Consider the following 19,779-nt stretch of genomic DNA (forward strand, 5'->3'; position numbering starts at 1 on the left):
TGCCTCCCTGTGCTAGGCACATGCTTCATGTGTCCATGTATGTGATCCCCTGCTCCTGCTGGAGCTAAAGCCTCACACCTTTGGAACCCTCCATCCTCTGCACAACTCCTAGGCTCCTGGTTCCTCTGTGCTCTCGGGGTCACCGTCTTCCAGCTCCCGGGTCTTTTTTCAACCTAGAACTCACCAGTCATGTGTCAGTGATGCTTGGGCCTTCCTTGCCAGCTCTGAGGATCCTACCTTCCTACCTAGCCTGTTGCTGCCACTTTAGGGACCAAGTCTCATGGTAAGAGTCCTGGATCTGGCCCGCTTTTGTGTCTCACCATAGCCGGGCCCTTGCTGCTGGCCAGCTGTTTTAGTTAAATCCCGTTGCAGGGGTGCTTACCCTGTCTCATAACTGTGTTTGCTCTCACCAGCCTCTGTTTTCTGTCACATTGCTGTGACTATCAAGGATGGATTAAATTAGCAACTAGATGATAGTTTACTCTCTTGCATAGAGAGAAAAGATAAGTATATTAATAAAACAATAATGGGAAAGAGAAAAAGGAAGGACTTCTGTTGCTATTTGATAGGATTTTGAAGAAGGAAGAGGACAATATTTGAAATGACTGTACTAAATCCTGAGTGCTAAAGGATATGACAGTGAGTTGTGTGGCCTGTGACATGATTTTTTTGGTGAAACATAGATAAGAGAAAAGCTCATTGAGTGCTGCAGGCACCATCTGAAGATCTCCTAGTACTTCCTGTGAATCACTACAACTGTAGATGCTTCATGATTGAGTAAATACAATTACTACTCTACATCTTTTTACTTCAGGGGAACAAGGTTAAAAGGCTAAGGCCCTACTATTTCAGGTGATGTGTTCAGAAAGCAGAGCCTAAATGACATTGGGGTTTCTCAAATTCCTTTCTTCTACCACATGTGATAATCATTACAGACAATGCCCACAAATTCATCTCCAGTAGCTAGATTTGATTTCTGCCAAGGTAGGCAAACTTTCATGATTCTAGCTAATAAGAAAGGTCTTGGCTGACAATTGTGGCCATTTCAGCTTTCCTTTATTTAGTTAGCATACTGTGTTTTCAAAATTTACTGAGCTGTGTAGTGTGAAAGTCAAAGCAAAAAATTAAGCAAGAGAACTGTCCTGGTTGGTATTGCTGGTTCATCCTGGGTGGGTACGTAGGTTGACCATCGTCTGTGTTGTCCTGCAGAGCCTTGAGACTGACTTCCACAGGCTCAGAAGTTGACTAAGGATGAGTAAAGCCTTCCTGTGGGAAGCCATAGCAGGTGTGCAGTACAATACTTAGGATAAGTCGTGTAGGATAAGACACATTGGTGTCACCATCCAGGACACTTGCTCTCTGATTAGTTAGCAGATTGAGAAAATTACTTCTTCTTAGAACAAGGATGCTTCAGTACTTCTACAAAGTGATAGGTGTGATAGTGGTCACTGATGAAAACCAAGTTCTGTGGCTGGTAAAATGGCCAAGTCAGGTGATAATGTCCTACAAGCATGTCTGAAATTTGAAACCAGAGCTGTCATGTTGAGGCAGGGCTGCTCACATCTGAGCAGTGTGCTGTGGACAGTTGGAGATGGTACAGGGCGAGGATTCAAACAGGGACTCCACTGTCAGTTTTGCCACTTCCTTACTACACACTTCAGGCTCTGTCCTCACTATTTCTGTGTGTCACTTGCCTCACCCTACATCAGGGATAATGTCGACACCTATGTCGTAGGGCTGTGAAGGATAACAGGTGCTACACGTGATTGTAGCTGTGCACTAATACACCAGCCTTTAAATGGTAGCAAATATCGCTTGGAACATTTTCTCAGTTCAGTGGCCTTATCTTAGTACATTTAAGAAACAACCATTTCCACAGAAACTTCTGGATTTGGGGAGACTTGAAGCAAGTGAGAAGAAATTCTTTCTGGTCCATCAATCCTAAATTATGTTGAAGCTCAAGTACTATCTCCTCCACCCTCAAGACGAAGGAGATTTTATTCCATTTTTCTTGTCCCAGTGAAGGAGAATCCTCCAATAAACAGGAGTCTGGACCACTTCCAGTATCCCTGGCCCTGCTCCCGGTACCAGGCTTGGAAGGGCAGGCACCTCCTGCTAGATGACCTTTTATTGATTCAAGACATTTCCCAAGCTTATAAACATTGAAGTAACCCAAGTCACCCAATTTGTAGATTCGGTCCTCTAAAAACTCAGATTCATGCCCTTTTCTCCCCACATTTCTCTTTCCCTCCCTGTGGGTGACCCTCAAATGTGACTTGTATAAAGTATGAATTCCAGTCATTTCATTTAGCGAGCTCTTCTTCCTCACCAAGACCTAACACCATGCTCAATATCCTTAAGTGGAGATCAACTTGTTACAAATTGTCTTTGACTTCCACAGTAATTTTTTATATGTCAGTTCTCTCAATTTTATATACACCTATAATAAATAATATATATTACTGGCAAAGAAGTGTTGAATTGAGAGTGTTCTGTTAAAAAAGTTTTGTGGGAAAACATAAAACTGTCAATTGAAGAATTTTTTAACATAACTTAAATAATGTTAAAAAAGACAAGGAATTTGTTCGTTTCCTTGTATTGATATTTCATTAAAAAAAGAAAATTTCAGTGCTTGAACATACTATTATTTTTTTTACCTGTTACTTGATTCTGTTATGTCAGTATGTTTATAAAGTTTTCTGACGGAGAAATGATGATACCAACATGCAATTCATAGGCAATATCCTAATGAAAGTGTTTTCATTAGGATGAAAACACTATTTTCATTAGTGGAGTAAATATTGTGGTTACCTGGAACACAGCTTAAATTCCTGCTTACCAGTCATAAGTCAAATGCAAGTCATTAGATTTTCTTTTTTAAAGTTAAGGTTATTTTCTTCTTTTGACTTTTTATGACTTGAAAATAATGCCTAGTGAGTGTACAACTGTAGCACTCCCTATCTTTCTTTGACAATTACTTTTATAATAGCATTGTGAGTTATACAGCACTTTAGTGTCAGACACCAAGGATACTGAAGTGTGTTGAAACTGTAAGATGTAATTAAGTTTTCTTAAATCTCAGGAAGGTACTTCTTTATGGCTTGATGACCAACTCATTTTCACTGTGCACCTTGTTTTGAGATTACAGAGTATCCCTTATCCGAAATGTTTTGGGACCAGGAGTGGTTTAGATTTTGGAGTTTTTCAGGTTTTGGAATATTTGCATAGACTTTACTGATTCAGTATTCTTAGTATGAAAACTCAAAATCAGAAGTGTTCTGAAATGTAAAACGTTTTGACTGCTGAGTATTTGCATTAAAGATGCTCAAGCTGTATCTTACTCATTTTGGCCTTCAAGAGAGGGTTATGATTTATCATGTACTAAAAATCCCTAGCTTAAGAAAAAAACATGAAAAGCAGAAAGCTGGTGTAATTAGTATATGCCTGTATGCTCCGATCTAGGCCACTTAATACCTATTTGGAATATTTTACATTGAAAGATGGCACATTTATGGGAAATGTAGATAATGGATTTACATTTGGTTGATGTCACAGCTTCCTCCTGGTCTTCTGTCTTTCTGTCCATCTCTCCCTCCCTTTCCCCTTTCTTGCCCATGGGAGAGAATGTGTTTTTGTGCATTCAGTACATGTATAAGTAAATAGGATAGTATTTGTGTTTAAGTTGATGTAAATTATGTCATAGTAATATATCAGCTTACAACTTTGTACTGTGTCCCCCCTCAAGTTTTAAATTACCCAGCCAAAGTGGTAAGTACATATGGTTTAACCACTGCCTAGAATTCTGGAAGGTGACTTTCCTGCCATTTCCCAGTTGGTAGAAGGAGAAGCTGACTGAGTTGTGCTCTGGTTTTGCCATGTCACTGATGCAGTGAGGGTTCACAGACCTCTCCTTGGGCATGTGTGGAAGTTTCTCAGGGTATTCCTGGAAGCAAGTGGTTTGCACATTTTCACAAGCCAAATTGTTTTTGGAAATAGTTTTATCAGCACAGGGCCATCTGTAGTATGTGAGGGTCCCCATTTCCCATATCCTCACTCAGACTTGACTTGATTTAGTAAGGTACTTTGATTTTTATGAGTTGATGACTATTAAATGGAATTTGGTTTTAATGAGCAAAGTTAGACATTGGTTAATTAATGTACAGAAATGACAGCACTGTCTAGGTGACTTCTCCCTCTTAGAGAAAGGTGGGAGAAACCACCGCATCAGTAATGGGGTTTCTAGTTCGTTGTTCTTATCAGGTACGCCGGGTCACGGGAGGGCGGTTTTCATCACACTGCACGTAGTCCATGGTGGCTTCGGCTAGAGGCAGGCTTCAGATTCCTGTTCGGAACAGTGCGTGTGGTTTCCGCTGGGCCTTTGATGTCCCTTCTAGTGCTGCCTTTTGCTCGGTCAACACGACTATCAGGTGAACGGAGAAGCAGCAAAGTATACAAAAGGTTAAATTGGCCAGGTAATGAAATAAATTCGATGACGGTTTCTCTCTGGGTAAAGGCTCTTAAGTGGGAGGGAGGAGAGAGGCAGCATTTGGAGATTCTGGGGACAGCATGTGTGCAAGCAGTGCTTAAAGTCAGATTTGGTAATTATTTGTGGGTTTCCATTATTCATGTAATCGTGAGGCCTGATTAGCATTTGTAAAGTATAAACTCTTCAAATGCAAGGCATTAACATGAATTATTAAAAAGTAGAGTTTGCACTGTGTGACTGAGAGTTTTCTGTCATGTCACCAGGAAGAAGCGCAGACGTGTAGACAGCGAGTCTGCGGATCTCAGCGGTGCCCAGGGCAGCCCCACATTCTTTCCTGGAAAAAAAAAAAATGTTGCTTTGTTGGGAGGAGGGATGTCTGTGTTCTGTGCTCTCTCTATCAATTGTAAGGGTTCAATCTGAATTCCCAGGAACAGAGATTTACTTAGCATAACCATAAGAAACTAAGAGCAATTATTATTGTGCTGATAATTTATGATTATCTTGGTTCTTGCTATAATCATGGATTCAGGACCCATCAGCTCCTACTAAATATCACTCCCCAAATTTGGGTCATTTCCTAGGCTCTGATGAGCTCACAGATCTTCTGCCCTAGTACCTACCACCCCATAAGCTACCTCCCCTTCCCACTGGTGCTCTGCACACACTGCTCCTCCACTTATGCTGAGAAGTTGTGTTTCCCAAGTGGGAGTTCTACAGGTCTCCACTGTAGGACATTGGTGGGTATGCCAAGGAAACAGCTTTGTTATTTCAGATCAGTTTGGGAAACTCATTTCTTTACCACAGCACTGGCAAGGGCAGTTAATGTGGTTATGAATCACCAGGAATGGAAATCAGTGTAGTTATTTGACCAGAGGCTACTTTGTAGGGGGTACATATGTGTGTACATCACTGTAGGACATTCTGTTGGGTGTGCATATGTTTATACATGTGCAGTTCTCAGGTCACATGGTACCAAACCTGTGAGCGGGTTTGTTGCAAATAGATTAATTTGATTTAAAAAATGGCTTCTGGTAGATTTTCTTTTTTACAAGTGCTGCTACAATGTCTGTCAAGGGCTTGACTCAAGTGGTAGAGTGTTTGCCTAGCATGTATGAGGCCCTGGGTTCAATCCCCAGTACCCCCCACACCTCCCAAAAAAACCCAAAATAAAAAGTTTCCCCACAGATGCACAGTGTAGCTTATCTGAATTTCTCTTGAAGCTACAATTAGCGCCCTGCTCCATTGTAGACACCTATAAATCTAACCTGGCTGAAGGCATTTGGGCATTTTCTGGTTCTTGCTGTGGGATCTGGAGGCAGGTTCTGCCTCCGTGAGTGCCATGTTCTGGCCCTTGGAAGCTCAGGAAGAATCTTTTCCTGCTGCAACCTCATCTTGTGGTAAAGAAGGGAACGCTTATGATGGGAGCGCCCGTGTTGCATCATCTGAGCACTCAGTGAAAGTCGATCAGGCTTTGGTTTGATCGTCTTCTGTGACTTGCATGCTTGACATGTGAATACATGCATATAATAGAAGACATTTGAACATAGAAGTTGGACAAATCACTGGGGGAAGATAAATTATTTAAAACAAAAGATTAGAGACAGGATTGCGAAGGAAGATTGGGAAGCTTTTCCATTTCCACCTGTATAGTATTGGTTGATAAGAGGAATGAGATCCACCACCATCATGGATGGAGCACGTGCCACGTGAGAGCCCAAGAGCATTTTTCAAAGTGCTTACATTACTTCTCACTGCCTTCTGTTAAGGAAGGTGTTTAATCCCATTTTACATGATGGGGTTCAAGTTGAGGGTGAAGTGACCAGCATGGAAATGAGACCCTTTGTCAGCCTCCACGTAAGCTGCTTGTTCTCCTACAGTGATAGGAAGTGACCTTCACAGATTGCCACGAGGAGGACTTGTGCATGCCAGGATGACATCAAGGTTGTCTTCCCCTTTCCTACTAATAACAGTCATTGCAGGTAAAATCCCCAGACAAAGCAGGAGAACAAATTCTTCTCTCCTTAGACCAGGAGAGCCTGAGGCCACAGTGGCTTCAGCACTTTCCTTGCTGTCATTTGGAGTGGCTGCCCCTTGATTCTGGTAAGAAGTTTCTCCTAAAGGTTGCAGTATCAGTTTCTAAACCTAGGAAACTTGTGACTGTTCTGACTTCTTCAAAGAAGGACATATCAGTGGTGTATTAGAGGTCAGTAAACTAAACCTGCAGCCTGCTTTTGTTCTCAAGAGCTAGAAATGTGTGTGGCTCAGCAGCATTAAGTGCATACGTTGCATTTACAGTTTAAAGGAGTTGTGAAATCAAACACAGAGAAGAATGTGTGAAACCCATGTGCCCAAAGCCTAAGTCTATTTCCTGGCCCTCTCCAGCCAAGGCTTGCTGCCCCTTGTGGTGGTCTTTCTGTATATATGGAAAGGTAGTTGGGCATGATGAGAAAGAACGGTGTAGAATCAGAGATCCTTGGGCTCCTTCTGGCTCTGCTGCCATTGTCAGCTGTGTAACTTTGGTGGATTTATATAACCTCTGAGCTTGCTTCCCTCCAACCCTATAAGATGGTGGTAATGACAGTACTTGCCTCAGTTATCATACAGTTAAACCTGAGAACATGTGCAAAGTCAAGTGAGTTAGGATAAGCAAACAATGAGCTGGCCCATGTAAATAACACATACAGGAGAGGTTGGTGGAACCTTTCTCCTTGAAGTGAAGGATTCATGGAGCTGTAGGGCAAGCTGGCCCAAAGAGGAGGCCCGAGCTAAGACAAACTCAGAAAAATGGAGCCCACTGTCAAAATGACTTCCTGGACTTTCAGATCAAGCTAGGGCCTTTTCTTCTTCAGGGCCTGCCAGTTATGAATGCCTGTGAATTCCCATCGTTGTTTAAGTTGGATTAGCTGGGTGTGCTAGCACTTGGAAATGGACGTGTTCTGTATTTACTACCTAGGGCCACTGTAAGAAGGCATTGATCTGTGAGGCTTAATCAACAGGAATTTGTTTCCTCACAGTTCCAGAAGCCACGAGTCTGACATCAACATACTGGCAGAATTGACTTCTCATGGAACTTCTGTCCTAGACTTATACATGGCTCTCTTCTGTCATCACACATCTGTGTTGCTATCTCCTTCATTTATAAGGACACTAGTCTTGTTGGATTAGGGCCAGTGCACCTTCATTTTACCTTAATTACTTCTTTGAAGCCCTATTTCTAAATATAGGCACCTCCCAAGAGACTGGGAAATAGAGCTTCAACTTAGGAATGGGAGGGGGAGGGAGGCATAATTTGACCTGTGACATGTTCTGAGTTTGTTTTCTACACGTATTAACTACTCCTATAAGAGAATTGAAAGAAATTGGTTAGACTGTCAGGACCCCCTCATGGACCTGGGTGGGGAGAATCCCATATAGAGAGAAGATTAGGTAGCTGTTGGGACAAGACACACTTCCTCATCAGGTAAGCATTCATTATCTGTTAGTTTCTCAGCTGCTAGTATCACCTGGATATGTAAGCTACTTTTAGAAGATAAATTTGGACTTTATCTGCATTGATAAAGCTCCTAAGTATTGAGCAATATATGTTAAAGGGTTTTAAAAAAAACCCTTAATTTGTTAGATCATTTTTTAATGAGTCTGCTTTTAGAATTGCAAAACCAGGAAGACTTTCAAAAGGTCTGAGCCTCCAATAGGTTTGACATTCAAACCAGCCCTGCAGGTTGTTTCTCACACCTGGGAGGCTCCTTACCAGCCTGGTCTACCCTGTACTGGTGCCATACTTCAAGTTGACATTTCATATCCAAGAGTAGGGGCAGATGTACTGACATAAATCAGGGCAGGCCTGCAGGAAATTCAGCTTCTTAGCCTAGCACTGGCATTCAAATTCTGCTAACTACAGCTGTGTCAGTCAACTATTGCTGCATAACAAACCACTCCAAAACTTAGGGCTTAAAACAACAGTGTCTTGTTGTGGGTCAGCTTGGTGTTTAGCTGATTTTGCCTGGGCTCACTTGGGCTTCACTCAGCCTGAGGAGCCGCTGGGCAGGGATGGCTGCTATGCCTTATTTCCTGGCAGCAGGTGTGTGTGGGTCCTCCTCAGTGTGGCCTCTAGGTAGGCTGGATTTCATCAGGGACCACATGGAAGCAATCCAGGAGAGCCAAAGCTGGCCGCAAGACCCCTTGAGGTCTAGCCTTGGAAGTTGCACAGGGTTACTTTTGTCATGTACAGCACAGGACCAAAGCATGTCATGAGGCCAGCTCTGATGGAAGGAGTGAATAAAGATACCCCACCTTCTGGCATGAGGAGTGAAGGCTGTGACTCTAACCATCTGCCACGGCTGCTAGTATTCCCTGACCCCAGGTGTAGTGCTCCCATTGTGATTTGTATGAAGTACTGGTGGAAAAGTATGTCTGACTTATGAGGCAATGTGTATTCTGTGTTTTTCTCAGAGTATGTTTGAGTGTGCTTTTTTGGCATGTATTATTTTAAAACATGTACTAAATGGCAGGTGTGTCTTTTACACCTTGCTTCTGGGAGGAAGTAATTTAGAAATTGTATCCTACATCATTTCAGCCAACTCAGTGAGGTTCTTAAACTGGGCTGTTCAAATAAATGACTGAAAAGATTAACATTTACATTTGTCAGAAGTTTCAAAATCAGTGTTTCCTAAACTGACTAAAATATTACCTTTGCTGTCCTAGATGATTTCAAGCATCCCTTAATTGTTATTTGGAGAGTTTTTATTAAAATATGCAATATATTTTGATTATAGGTCCCAATAATCAAAAGGGAGGTCAAATTCTAGCACATTTGTATATTCAGATACAGTGTACACACATATAAAACTGTTGCATTTCAAAAGGTATGTGTGTATCCATACATATACATATAACACACACACATGCAAACATACAAACATATCGCTATAGATAAAACCACACAAGTCAGGTGTGACCAGTGGCTTGTGATCTCTGTGCTCACACAGTCTTGCATTTCCTCCCTCATCAATCTGTCCCTTCTTAGCAGATGGCTGATGTCTGGGATTCTACCATTCTTCTCTCTCTAACCTCTACACACTCTCAACTTTGTTCAGCACAGACAAATATACTGAGACCCAGACTTCTGGTTTTCATTTCATTCTACCAGTGTCCTCTTTATTGACCAAAGTCAGTGGGAAAACAAAGTCAATCCTGTAACTGTTTCTCTCCCTTACTCCTACCTCAGGCAGGTCCCAGTTTCCTTAGTTGCACAGCCACCCATGTGCAGGCTTTGTTCTCACTACCCCCATCCATCGCCATACTGTTGATGAGCTCCACAGGGCTTAGATGCTCCTCAACAAAGCAGGTGGAGTGAACTTTGGAGAATAAGAATCTAAATACAGGTTTCTTTCTTTGTGGTAGACTACCTTAAGAAGGAATCCCATAAAATTACTGGGGTCCAAAAGATTCATGAGTCTATGAAATTATACACTATGTATAAATGTTTATATCCCTGTGTGCATTTTCTGAGATCTGTCTTTCATCATGTTCTCCTAAGCACATAGGACCTAAGGAAAGAATAAAATACCTCACTCTGTGGGGTCTCCGTGAAAAAAAGCAAAGGACAAAAGGATAGGAGAACAAACATTAGAGCCTATTTCACTATATTACCTAGCAGAGTGTTGTGTCCATCCCAACCCCTACCCCCACATACGTGGTACAGGGCAGGTGGGGAAGTTCAAGGTCAAGAAGAAGAGAAACTTTGGAAGAAATCAGTGATCCCAACTGAGAATGAATCATGCCAATGAGACGGCGAGAAACAGTGAGTGAGGTCCTCCCATTTAAGCAGAATTTAGACAACACTTGACCCTCTCCAGCGTCTACTGAAATGATGGGAAGCACTCGAGCTTTGTAGCTACTTGGATATATCTAGATCCAGATTTGAATGTGACCTGTCAATTAACTTTGGGCCATTTGACATTCCCTGTAATCTCTGAAACCTAGTTTCAGGTATGTGTTGGTTTTTGAGACAGGATCTCACTATGTAGTCCAGGCTGACTTCAAACTCTCTGTGTAGCTCAGGTTGGCCTCGAACTCACTATCTTCCTGACTTAGCCTCCCGAGTGTTGGAATTACAGGTGTGCACCACCATGCCCAGCTCTGAAACCCAGTTAAGAAATCATAGAAGGAAGTGAAGGGAGTCTACTAAATATGTGATGGAACTCACAGGCCCTTAGCCAGTGCTGATATTGTCAGATTTTGATGGTAAGGTTGGTGCTTGGGGGCTGGCCCTGAAGCGGATGCCAGGGACTGCTTGGCCACAGAGTTTACCCCGTGGTCCCGGCGGCGAGGGTGGCTTAGGGCACAGGTTAGGCTGTGGTCGGGTGGGCTCTTGGTCAGCCTAAGAGCTGAGGTGACTGGATAATGTATGATAATGTAGTTATGCTCTGTTCATATGTTGGTGGCTGGCAGTGTTTATGAAAACTGGTTAGGTCTTGAGGAATAGAATTCTTAGGTAAAAAGAAGAGACCGTGACACTGACAGACATTGACACGGTTTCCCTTTGTCCAGTGTTGATGCCGTGTAGCTTGCGGGTGAAACTTGCCCTCCCACCCAGGTATTTTGTGACGTCAAGAAAGTATTTCCCCTTGTGGGGACACTCATTGGTCTGCTCACCCATGCGGGGACAATCATTGGTCCTCTCGCATTAGTCCGCCCGCCCACTCAGGGTGCTGATTGGTCCGCTGACTAAGGCAGGGACGCTCATTGGTTCATCCTCCACAGCCCTCAGGCTTCTCTTTGACCACCGGCAGCCGGAGCTACTGCTGACCTTGACTTAAATCCTGTCCCACCTGCCAAGGCTTAGGTCAGGAACCAGCATGGATGCCGTTTCTTCCCTGAAAGGAAAATAGGCAGCCTTGCCACAGGCCATGGCTTTCCCTTCGCTGTGATCCCTGGGGTAGGACGCGATGTATCCAGATGACAGGTGTGTTTATCAAAAATGCCCTTTGTCGTTTGTAGCGTCAGAAACATTTACGCTGGTCCAACCTACTGAATGTTTTCCTCAGACTGAAGCTTTTTTTTTTTTTTTGAGATTGGGTCCCCCAATGTGGTCATCTCAGGTTTTGCATTGTAGGCCCCCTCCTTGAAGGGACTGTGGTCTCTCAGTGACCCCGTTTTCCTCCTTGCCCCCCTGTGACTGAGTTAACTCAGTGAGAATCGTAGGGATTAATCGTACCTCGGTGTCCAGGAGGGCTATGGGGAGAGAACAAGTCTAAGTAGTTCTGACCAAGTGCATAGAATAAACCTTACATGATAAAACTGGTGCAGCAGCGTTCACATTGTTACGAAACAAAGTATCGTTTAACAGTGGCCGTTTCTGTGCCACTATTGATTGCTTCCCAGGAAGCCATATATCCTCCTCCAAAGGTTACAGTGTAAGTAAAACATATCTGCCCAAAAAAGCCCCTAAGCACATTAACTCATTTTTTTAATGAATTAAAGTCATTAAGTGAAAGACTCAATATTACAGCTGCCAGCAGGTTCTGTTACTAAATCTGTCAGGACTCTGCTTAGCTACCGTGTATGGCACCCATGAATGCAGCCTTTGTGGTGGCAGAGCCTCAGGTTTCCCTCTGTTTCCCAGTCACTGTCTGTTCTAGGGGCACCCACCTCGGCATGCTGGGTTTCACTAACTCAACCCAACAAACATTGATTTTCTGCTGTGCTAAGATAGACTAGCTCCAGATGCCTTCCCTGGTGCAGATTTCAACCTGTAAAAAAGAGAAGTGTGGTTCTGTTTCTTATTAATAAAAATGGTAAAATAGTAAGAACTCTAAAGATTTTAATTGCTTATAGCCTGACAGGTAGATAAGTTGTACCATCCTCATTTTAATTCATTGTTTTCTTCTTGGTGCTGAGAGTTGGACCCAGGGGTTTGCACATGCTTGGTGAGTCCTCTACTACTGAGCTATATTTTTCCAGCCCTTAACATATTTTTTGTTTGTAACCCAGACTGGCCTCAAACTCCAGATCCTCCCTAGTGTTGGGAGCTTGTCACCACACCCTGTCTATCCATCCCCATTCTATGCTATGTAATCTGAAGCTCAAAGATTAAATAATAGTCTCACAGGTGGTAGAGCTGCGTTTTAATTTACATCACCTTTCTGTACAATGTTAGAATCTAATGTCATTCTTAGACTTAAGGGGAGGGAAAAAACCACAAATGAGGGAGACCAGCATGTTTTTTGTGGAAAGCCTTCTTGCATGAGGCCCTGGGTTCAATCTTCAGCAGAACAACAACAGAAGTAAGAGGAATATAAGCTTCAAGTTCAAGAATGCTTAGTAGTCAATGTAAAGATACTAGGTACAATTTCTGAACTAGAGATAATTAGATTTAAAGACTATAATTGACTCTGTATGGGTTCTATTTATTTCCTGTAGTATACATGTTCCACAGTGTCTTGCATTATAAACATTTGTTTATTTTCTAGCCATTTCCTATTGAAATATCTCCACAGTAAGGGGTCAAGACAGATGTCCACCTGCAATTGCCCTAGCTACTTAACTGAATATTGAAAGTATGAATTAATTATGTAGTGCCGTGTATAGAATGAGTGCATTTACAGCAATTACAGTGTTCTGTTTTCCTACGAAAGCCCTTCTTTCAGATCAGAATCTGAAGGCAAACAGAGCCAGCCAGTCATGTGGGGAGCATTACAGGGCATCATTTTAATGTGTTTGCTTTTGGGTTCATTTCCACATTTAAATCTAGGATTCCATTCAGCCAATATAACCCAGTAATAAATGTTACACTCATACTATAAAAATGATTGTAGAAAGAAATTAGGGAAAGAGGAGAGAGATATTACTGCTGGACTTTTCCTCTCTATCTTACTGTCTGAGCTGCTCCTTGCTGACTTGACGAGGCTCACTCACCCCCCCACCCCACCCTGGGAAACAATGCTCACCAGGTTGTTTTCCTTGTCTGTGCAGTGTGAGTAATGGCTGCCCGCCATGTGAAGTAGTTGTCATGATAAACTAGGTGATGCCATTTAATAGAGGGGGTTCAGGCACCACTGGGCGAGAAATCCAGGTCACTGGTCATAAACAGCTTCATCCTAGCAATGAGAGGCTTGTGCTGGTTATCATCTGTCTTTGTACTAACAACTAGAAATCACTGGCATAAATTGGGTTAGGTGTTACATTGAACTATATCAAATTGCCCTATTATTTTTGAACTAACATGATACCAAGTTAGTACAAAGTATAATAAAAGAAATTTGTTTAAGTTTTAGACTCTTGTGATATAATTTTTAAACCTTTTTATTTAAAAATACTACCCATTAAAAACAAGCTCAGTAGTCTGAGAATTCATGCAGCTAACACCTTTCACTTTCAGAAGCAGCAGTATTCATGACAAAAATGACATAGAATGGTAGAGATGGGTTCTAGGACTTTAGAAAAGAATTAAACTCCAAAAACATCACAAGGTCCTAACTACAGTAATGCTAGAGTGAAATATGCTTCTGAAAGAGGAATGGTCATGGCAAGAAGGAAAGGGAGTGCTTAGCAAATTAGGCAGGTACAGGGAGGGAGGGAATGACTAGAAGGAGGAGTGCCCAGCAAAGGCCTAGTGCAGACCTATAGGGGGATGGTTGGGGCTCCAGACCCGCAGAAGCTTGCTGATGAGAACGTGCTTTCATCCAAGTAGCTCAGGTGGATCTGGACAGAGAAGGAGGAACTGCTCTCTCTTCTCCCACAAGAATGAATTCAGAGCTCAAACCCTGAAAGACCCTCAAAGACCATGCTCATTACTGATGTCCAAAATCACATTCCGGGGGATTTGTTTTGCTTTGCTATTTAAAAAGTGCAATATAAAGAGCTGAAAGAAAGAATCTGTGCCATGCTTGATAATATATTAAGTTGCAGTCAACTTGGTAAGGGTGAAAAAAGTAATCAGATCCTTTGGTGGTGTGGAGAATTACTGAAAAAGGAGGGTACTAGATGTCCAGAACTAGGTGATGAGGCGTGCAGATAATGTGGGAGCACCATTACCCCCTTTCTGTTTTTCCCAGAACTTGCTGAGTTTCCTTTCTACAATGTGCAGAAGGTAAGTTTAATCACTGAGGTCATATGGTATCCTAATGACATCATTTAACATACTTGTATCTTAAAATAAAATGTAGGTTGAGTATCCCTGGCTCATGCAAAGTGAGCTCTAAATCCAAAAGTGCCACAGTGTAATCTTTCTGGCTAACATGAGACCACAAGTGGAAAATCCCACACCTGACTTCATGTGGTGGGTCACAGTGTAGATGCAGGTGCAGAACATGTATTGTGTAAATTACCTTCAGGCAATGTATAGGAGACAGAAATGAATTCCTTGTTTAGAGTTCAGTCCCACCCCTGAAGAAAATCTATAATCTGAAACACTTCAACTTACGTAAGAGTAAAGTTTCTCCTTGGCTCTCTTATTCTATATTATTATTACAACTGAATTACATGACTAGAACTTTAGCTACTTCAGAAAGTCTTCTGATGACTTTCAAGTAGAATGTTCTGGAATCTTGTGATTTTCTGTTTGTGGCTGCTTAAATTACTTATGTCATTTCTGTTGTGAAAGCAGACTTCATAAAGATAGGATTAATAACTACAGCATGTGATCATCGAAGGTTTAATGGCGTGCCTTTCTCTGTTGTGCTGTTTCATGTAGACATACGAGATTTTTACTGACTTCTAGCTCACTAGATTATCTTGTGCCAAATTATAAGGGAAAATGTATGTGGAGGTGGACTTGCATGTCTTTGTGAACGTCTGGTGAATCTCTGAGTGCGATGGATGCTTGCCGAAGCTAGCATCAGTGGTATCATGAGCTTGCTGTTCTCATGAGGGTTTTGTTGTTGCCTTGGCAACTGTCATTGGGTTTTCACAACTATAATATGGAAAATAGATTTAAAGTCTTCAAATTAGAAAACCAGCAGTGGGAACTACATTTTATTTGTCATTTAGTTGAAATTGTGGCATTTTAGCAAAAGGTATCATTTATTCAGTTGCAAATCTTACATTACTCCGAATCGAATGTGAAACTAGGAGTTTTGTCAAATGTTACCATTGCTTTAATCACAGATCACCTTCTCTTGTTATCCATAGGTCTCTTAAGAGCCTTTTAAATTCTTTATGATATTCTATTGCAGTGTTTTTAATTCTTCTCACCTCTCCAGATGAATTCTTCCTTCCCTGTTCCCATCACTACCCATGGTGCATTCTTACAATCTTAAACCAGAAACTCCTGCTGGGAGCCTGGTCACATGCGATCTGTGTGTGCATTTCTTAGTGCTGGCAGCTATAGCGTTTGTCCCCATCATGCAGACAAGACACTGCCTTGATGGTCCTTGAAGGCTGAAGGACCATCAGTGTCCTTAGCATAAGAAACCTGCTGTTACAGAGCATTGTGATGACATAAAATTCTCTAGACTGCACACTTGCCAAATTTAATAAATAATATGAAGAGGTGAGATGAGGTTATAACCTTTGATGAGACTCAGAAAGAAAAGGAAGGAATTGATGCTTGGGATAAAAGGACAGGTGTTAATCAGGCATTTGCTGGTTAATAGCAACTTAAACCAGAGCTTTTCCTAGTTGCAGATCTGTGAGCTGCTTTTCAGGGTATGTATGCAATGAGTTTGAAATCCTCACCTTCAGGACAGTGTGCATGGATGGATCCTTAACCCCAGTGGTGATGGAATGAATTTGAAGTTCCATTTTAAAAAAATAAATAATCTACCCATGGGCGATAGAGGTAAGGCCTTAATTTGAAACCTACTGAAGTCTCTCTGTTCCTATTAAGATCAGAAATTAGAAAAAACATTGCAAAAAGAGAGGGGCGGTGAAGTTAAGCCAGCTTATGAGAGGAATTGAAGCAGCTCACCTGTAACATGTTAAAATCCCTCCCTGTGTCTTGTTTGTGCCTGGATGCATTATATGTTATTTCTCACATTCTCCCAGCATATACAAACTTCGTTAAGAAGTACCCGGCATGGCAAATAGCAAGATCTAGTAAGTATTTTTGCTTGACTGGAATAGGCTATTATTTTATATTTAATAACAAAAGTAGAATTTTGTGCCAGTGGTCATAATTTTTTCCTTGAAGTACATCGTTTTTCGGGAGAGGGAGGTGGGACTGGGATATGAACTCAGGGCCTCTTGCTTCCTAGGCAGGTGCTATACCACTTGAGCCACACCCCCAGCCCTTTTTGCTTTTGATTATTTTTGAGATAGGGTCTCTTGTTTTTGCCCAAGTGGGGCTGGAGAAGGCTTCTCCTACATAAGCTTCTTAGGTAGCTGGGATGTCAGGTATATACCACCATGCCTAGCTTTTTTTGTTGAGATGGGGTCTCACTTCTTTGCCAGAGCTGTCCTTGAATCTCAATCCTCCCAGTCTCTGCCTCTTCAGTAACTGGGGTTACAGGCATGAGCCGTTGTACCTACTAGTACATCTTCATGAAATAATTTACATACAAAAACATACTGTTTGTGTCTGCTACATTTAGTGATTTTTTTAAAGTCCTTCAGTAGACTGCCAAAAGAGTGTCAACACCATCTCAAACTTTTAAAAAGTGAACAAAAATGTGAGAGAAGTTAATACTTAGCATATGGTTTTTCCCAAAACTGGAAACCTAGAAACTACTTTAAACTTTAAAAACGATTTTGAAAATGAAGTCACAATCTTAGAAACTTGCTTTTTGTGACGTGTTACAATTAGCTGATTATGAAAGTAAATTGTAAGTGCCCTTGTGACCCAAGGCTTGGTTTTTGGGCTGAGGCCTTTCTCCTAGAGTAAGCTGCCTCTTGACAGACGACGTTCAGCTGTCCACATTAGCGTGTGAAGTGAGTGCCCACATCAGTAGTCCAGCTTCAAGCATCTTTTCTATTACCAGCTGGCACACAAAATTGTGAACAGAAGTAGTCTCCAGGCATCTCTCATTGATTACTGCATGGAGCATATATTTTTTTTAAAAAGTGAGAAATGTTATCAGTTTATTTAGAAAATACAAGAAAGGATTAAAGTTATTTTTAAATCACCTATCATCCTACCACCTATGTATAGCTAATTAACATTTTTATATAGTATTCATAAGCTCTGTACATAAGTGTTTACAAAGTTGGCATATTGTTACATGCATGGTTTTATAGCCCATATTTCTTTCCAATTAGTGTCAGAAACATGCTTGAGGTGTTCTTCTGAGACAGTTATGATGGGTGTATTATTTGAAATTTCTGTCATTTCAATAGCAAAGAAATGGTGGTTTATTTTAATTTGCACATTTTTTATTACTGGTACTGTTGTATGATTGCTTGCATTTTCCTTTTTTTGCACAACTTACATGCTTATTTTTTTCTGATATTTTCTTTGTTTTATTTTTCTTTTTTCCAGTGCTGGGGATTGAATTCAGAGCCTCAAGCATGTTAGGCAGATAATCTGCCACTGAGCTGTGTTGCCAATCCCATCTTTGACATTTTCTTTTGGGATGTTTATCTTTTTCTTTTTATAAAGAAAGAATACTTAGCTTTTTCTGGTCCCATGGGTAATACATATGTCCCCTTATTAGCACTGGCCATTTAATACTACTGTGGGGTTTGATGTTTGATCTGGGAATGGTCTGCAACGTCAGATCCATGGTTCCAGATACCAGGTGACCTAGTAAACTGTAAACTCATCAGACAGCTAGGGAAACCCTGAGCCTGAGCCCCGGGCAGAACACCGCCTGGAAGCTGGGGCAGGATTAGGCTGCTGAGATGTACTCAGCCTGCTGAATCTAACTAGGTCAGTGTGCAGTGGCTGTCCCAGGCTGCCGGGCTATTTTTGTCTGTGTTTCTTTTGCCTGTGAATATTAGAATTGAGAAAAGCTGCAAATGCTTCCCATATGGTTACAATTAGTAAAATTATGTACAGAAGATTTAATCTGAAGAAAGCAGAGTATACAGTGTAGACATTCTCACATCATGTAGGGACTTCCAGGGCTATGCAGGAGACTTCAGCCATCAGGGCAGCCCTCAGCTCCTACGTAGGAGCCTTCTGTCCTGCCTTGGGGCATGCCAAGACAGGAGTCTTCATTCCCGTGTTCATAGCTGGGACTGGCTCCTAATGTAGTGCTTTATGAAGGACATGAACTAATTTGTCCCCTTTCTTCCCCTCTTCTGGCATCACTTTATTCAAATGAACATCTCCTGGATTCTGCATACTTTCACTGGCTGTTCTCTTGGGTTCAGTGAACTGGCAGTAGCTGCTTCAGTTTTTCCAGCATCCAGGATTTGGAGAGCACATTCATTTGCATTTGTAATCGGCTGTTCTCGTTCTTACAACAGTCTGTTCGGCTAGTCGGAGCAGCCTGTGATGGTTTGTCACTCTAATTAGTCCATTAGTTGGATTTGATGTTTCGTGAGGTCTAGGAGGAGGGAAAGCATGTTTATCCATGTCAGACTGGTGGAGCCTACTAATGGACTTTAATATCTATTTTTGCCATCCTGGAAAGTACATTATGGATTTGTATTTAAAGCAGAAGAAAATTTAAGTGGAATTGATTATTAAGCCATCAAATTTCGTTACCTTCTCCTAAGGCAATCTGGTAAACCTCTAAATTTGATTTCCTCTAAATTTCCAGTCACTGTGCTTATGTAGGTACATTTAACTTAGAATTTACTGCTACATTGTTTTATTTTATGGGAAATATCATATTGAAACCATATCCTGTAAGTGGGTCTTTAAAAAGATACAATGATACAATTTACAAACATACAGTAATGACATTTGCAACTTGGATCCCCTAATTACACCCAGATTGGTAAATATTGAGGGGAAAAAAAGTTTCATTCAAATGCTTGCTTTAAGGGTTCTTCAAAACATTGAGTAGGATTGTGTGCGTTATTGTTCCCTAAAAGAGAAGATACAGTTCTTACCATTTTCCAAATGCATTTTATGCCAGAACTCCCCTTTTGGGGAAGTAGAACTCAGAGCACACTTTTGGTAAATCCTGATCCATAGAATAAGCTTTTGGATAAATGGCCAAAAGATATTATTGAGAGTATAGTTCAAGAATCACTAAATATCATTAGAGTTCTTGCATTTTGCAATATTTATGTTTATGTAAGTATTTCTGTTCAAATACACATGTACACAAAACATAGCCTGATAGATGAGAAAATGCCTTCTCAACCCCAAATGCTTTTGTGCATAAGATGTGATAAAGAAACCTGAGGCCAGGCTTAGTGGCTCGTGCCTGTAATCCTAGCACTTGAAAGGCTGAGGCAGGAGG

General features: G+C 41.5%; 1 protein-coding gene across 7 annotated transcripts in view; it reads left to right on the forward strand.

Moving 5' to 3' along the window:
- The window catches only part of Map7 (microtubule associated protein 7), a 165,386-nt gene that overhangs the window by 31,186 nt on the left and 114,421 nt on the right, over positions 1 to 19,779 (forward strand). The window contains exon 1 of one of the 7 annotated variants that reach the window (XM_074073782.1): positions 9,980 to 11,450. The exons of the other annotated variants lie outside the window; for them this stretch is intronic. Within the exon in view, the coding sequence (XP_073929883.1) occupies positions 11,444 to 11,450 (7 nt within the window). The 5' untranslated portion in view covers positions 9,980 to 11,443. Of the gene's footprint in view, positions 1 to 9,979; positions 11,451 to 19,779 lie in introns of those variants that run through there. 7 annotated transcript variants of the gene reach the window in all.

Source organism: Castor canadensis, chromosome 1 (genome assembly GCF_047511655.1).
Source record: "Castor canadensis chromosome 1, mCasCan1.hap1v2, whole genome shotgun sequence".
Taxonomy (NCBI): domain Eukaryota; kingdom Metazoa; phylum Chordata; class Mammalia; order Rodentia; family Castoridae; genus Castor; species Castor canadensis.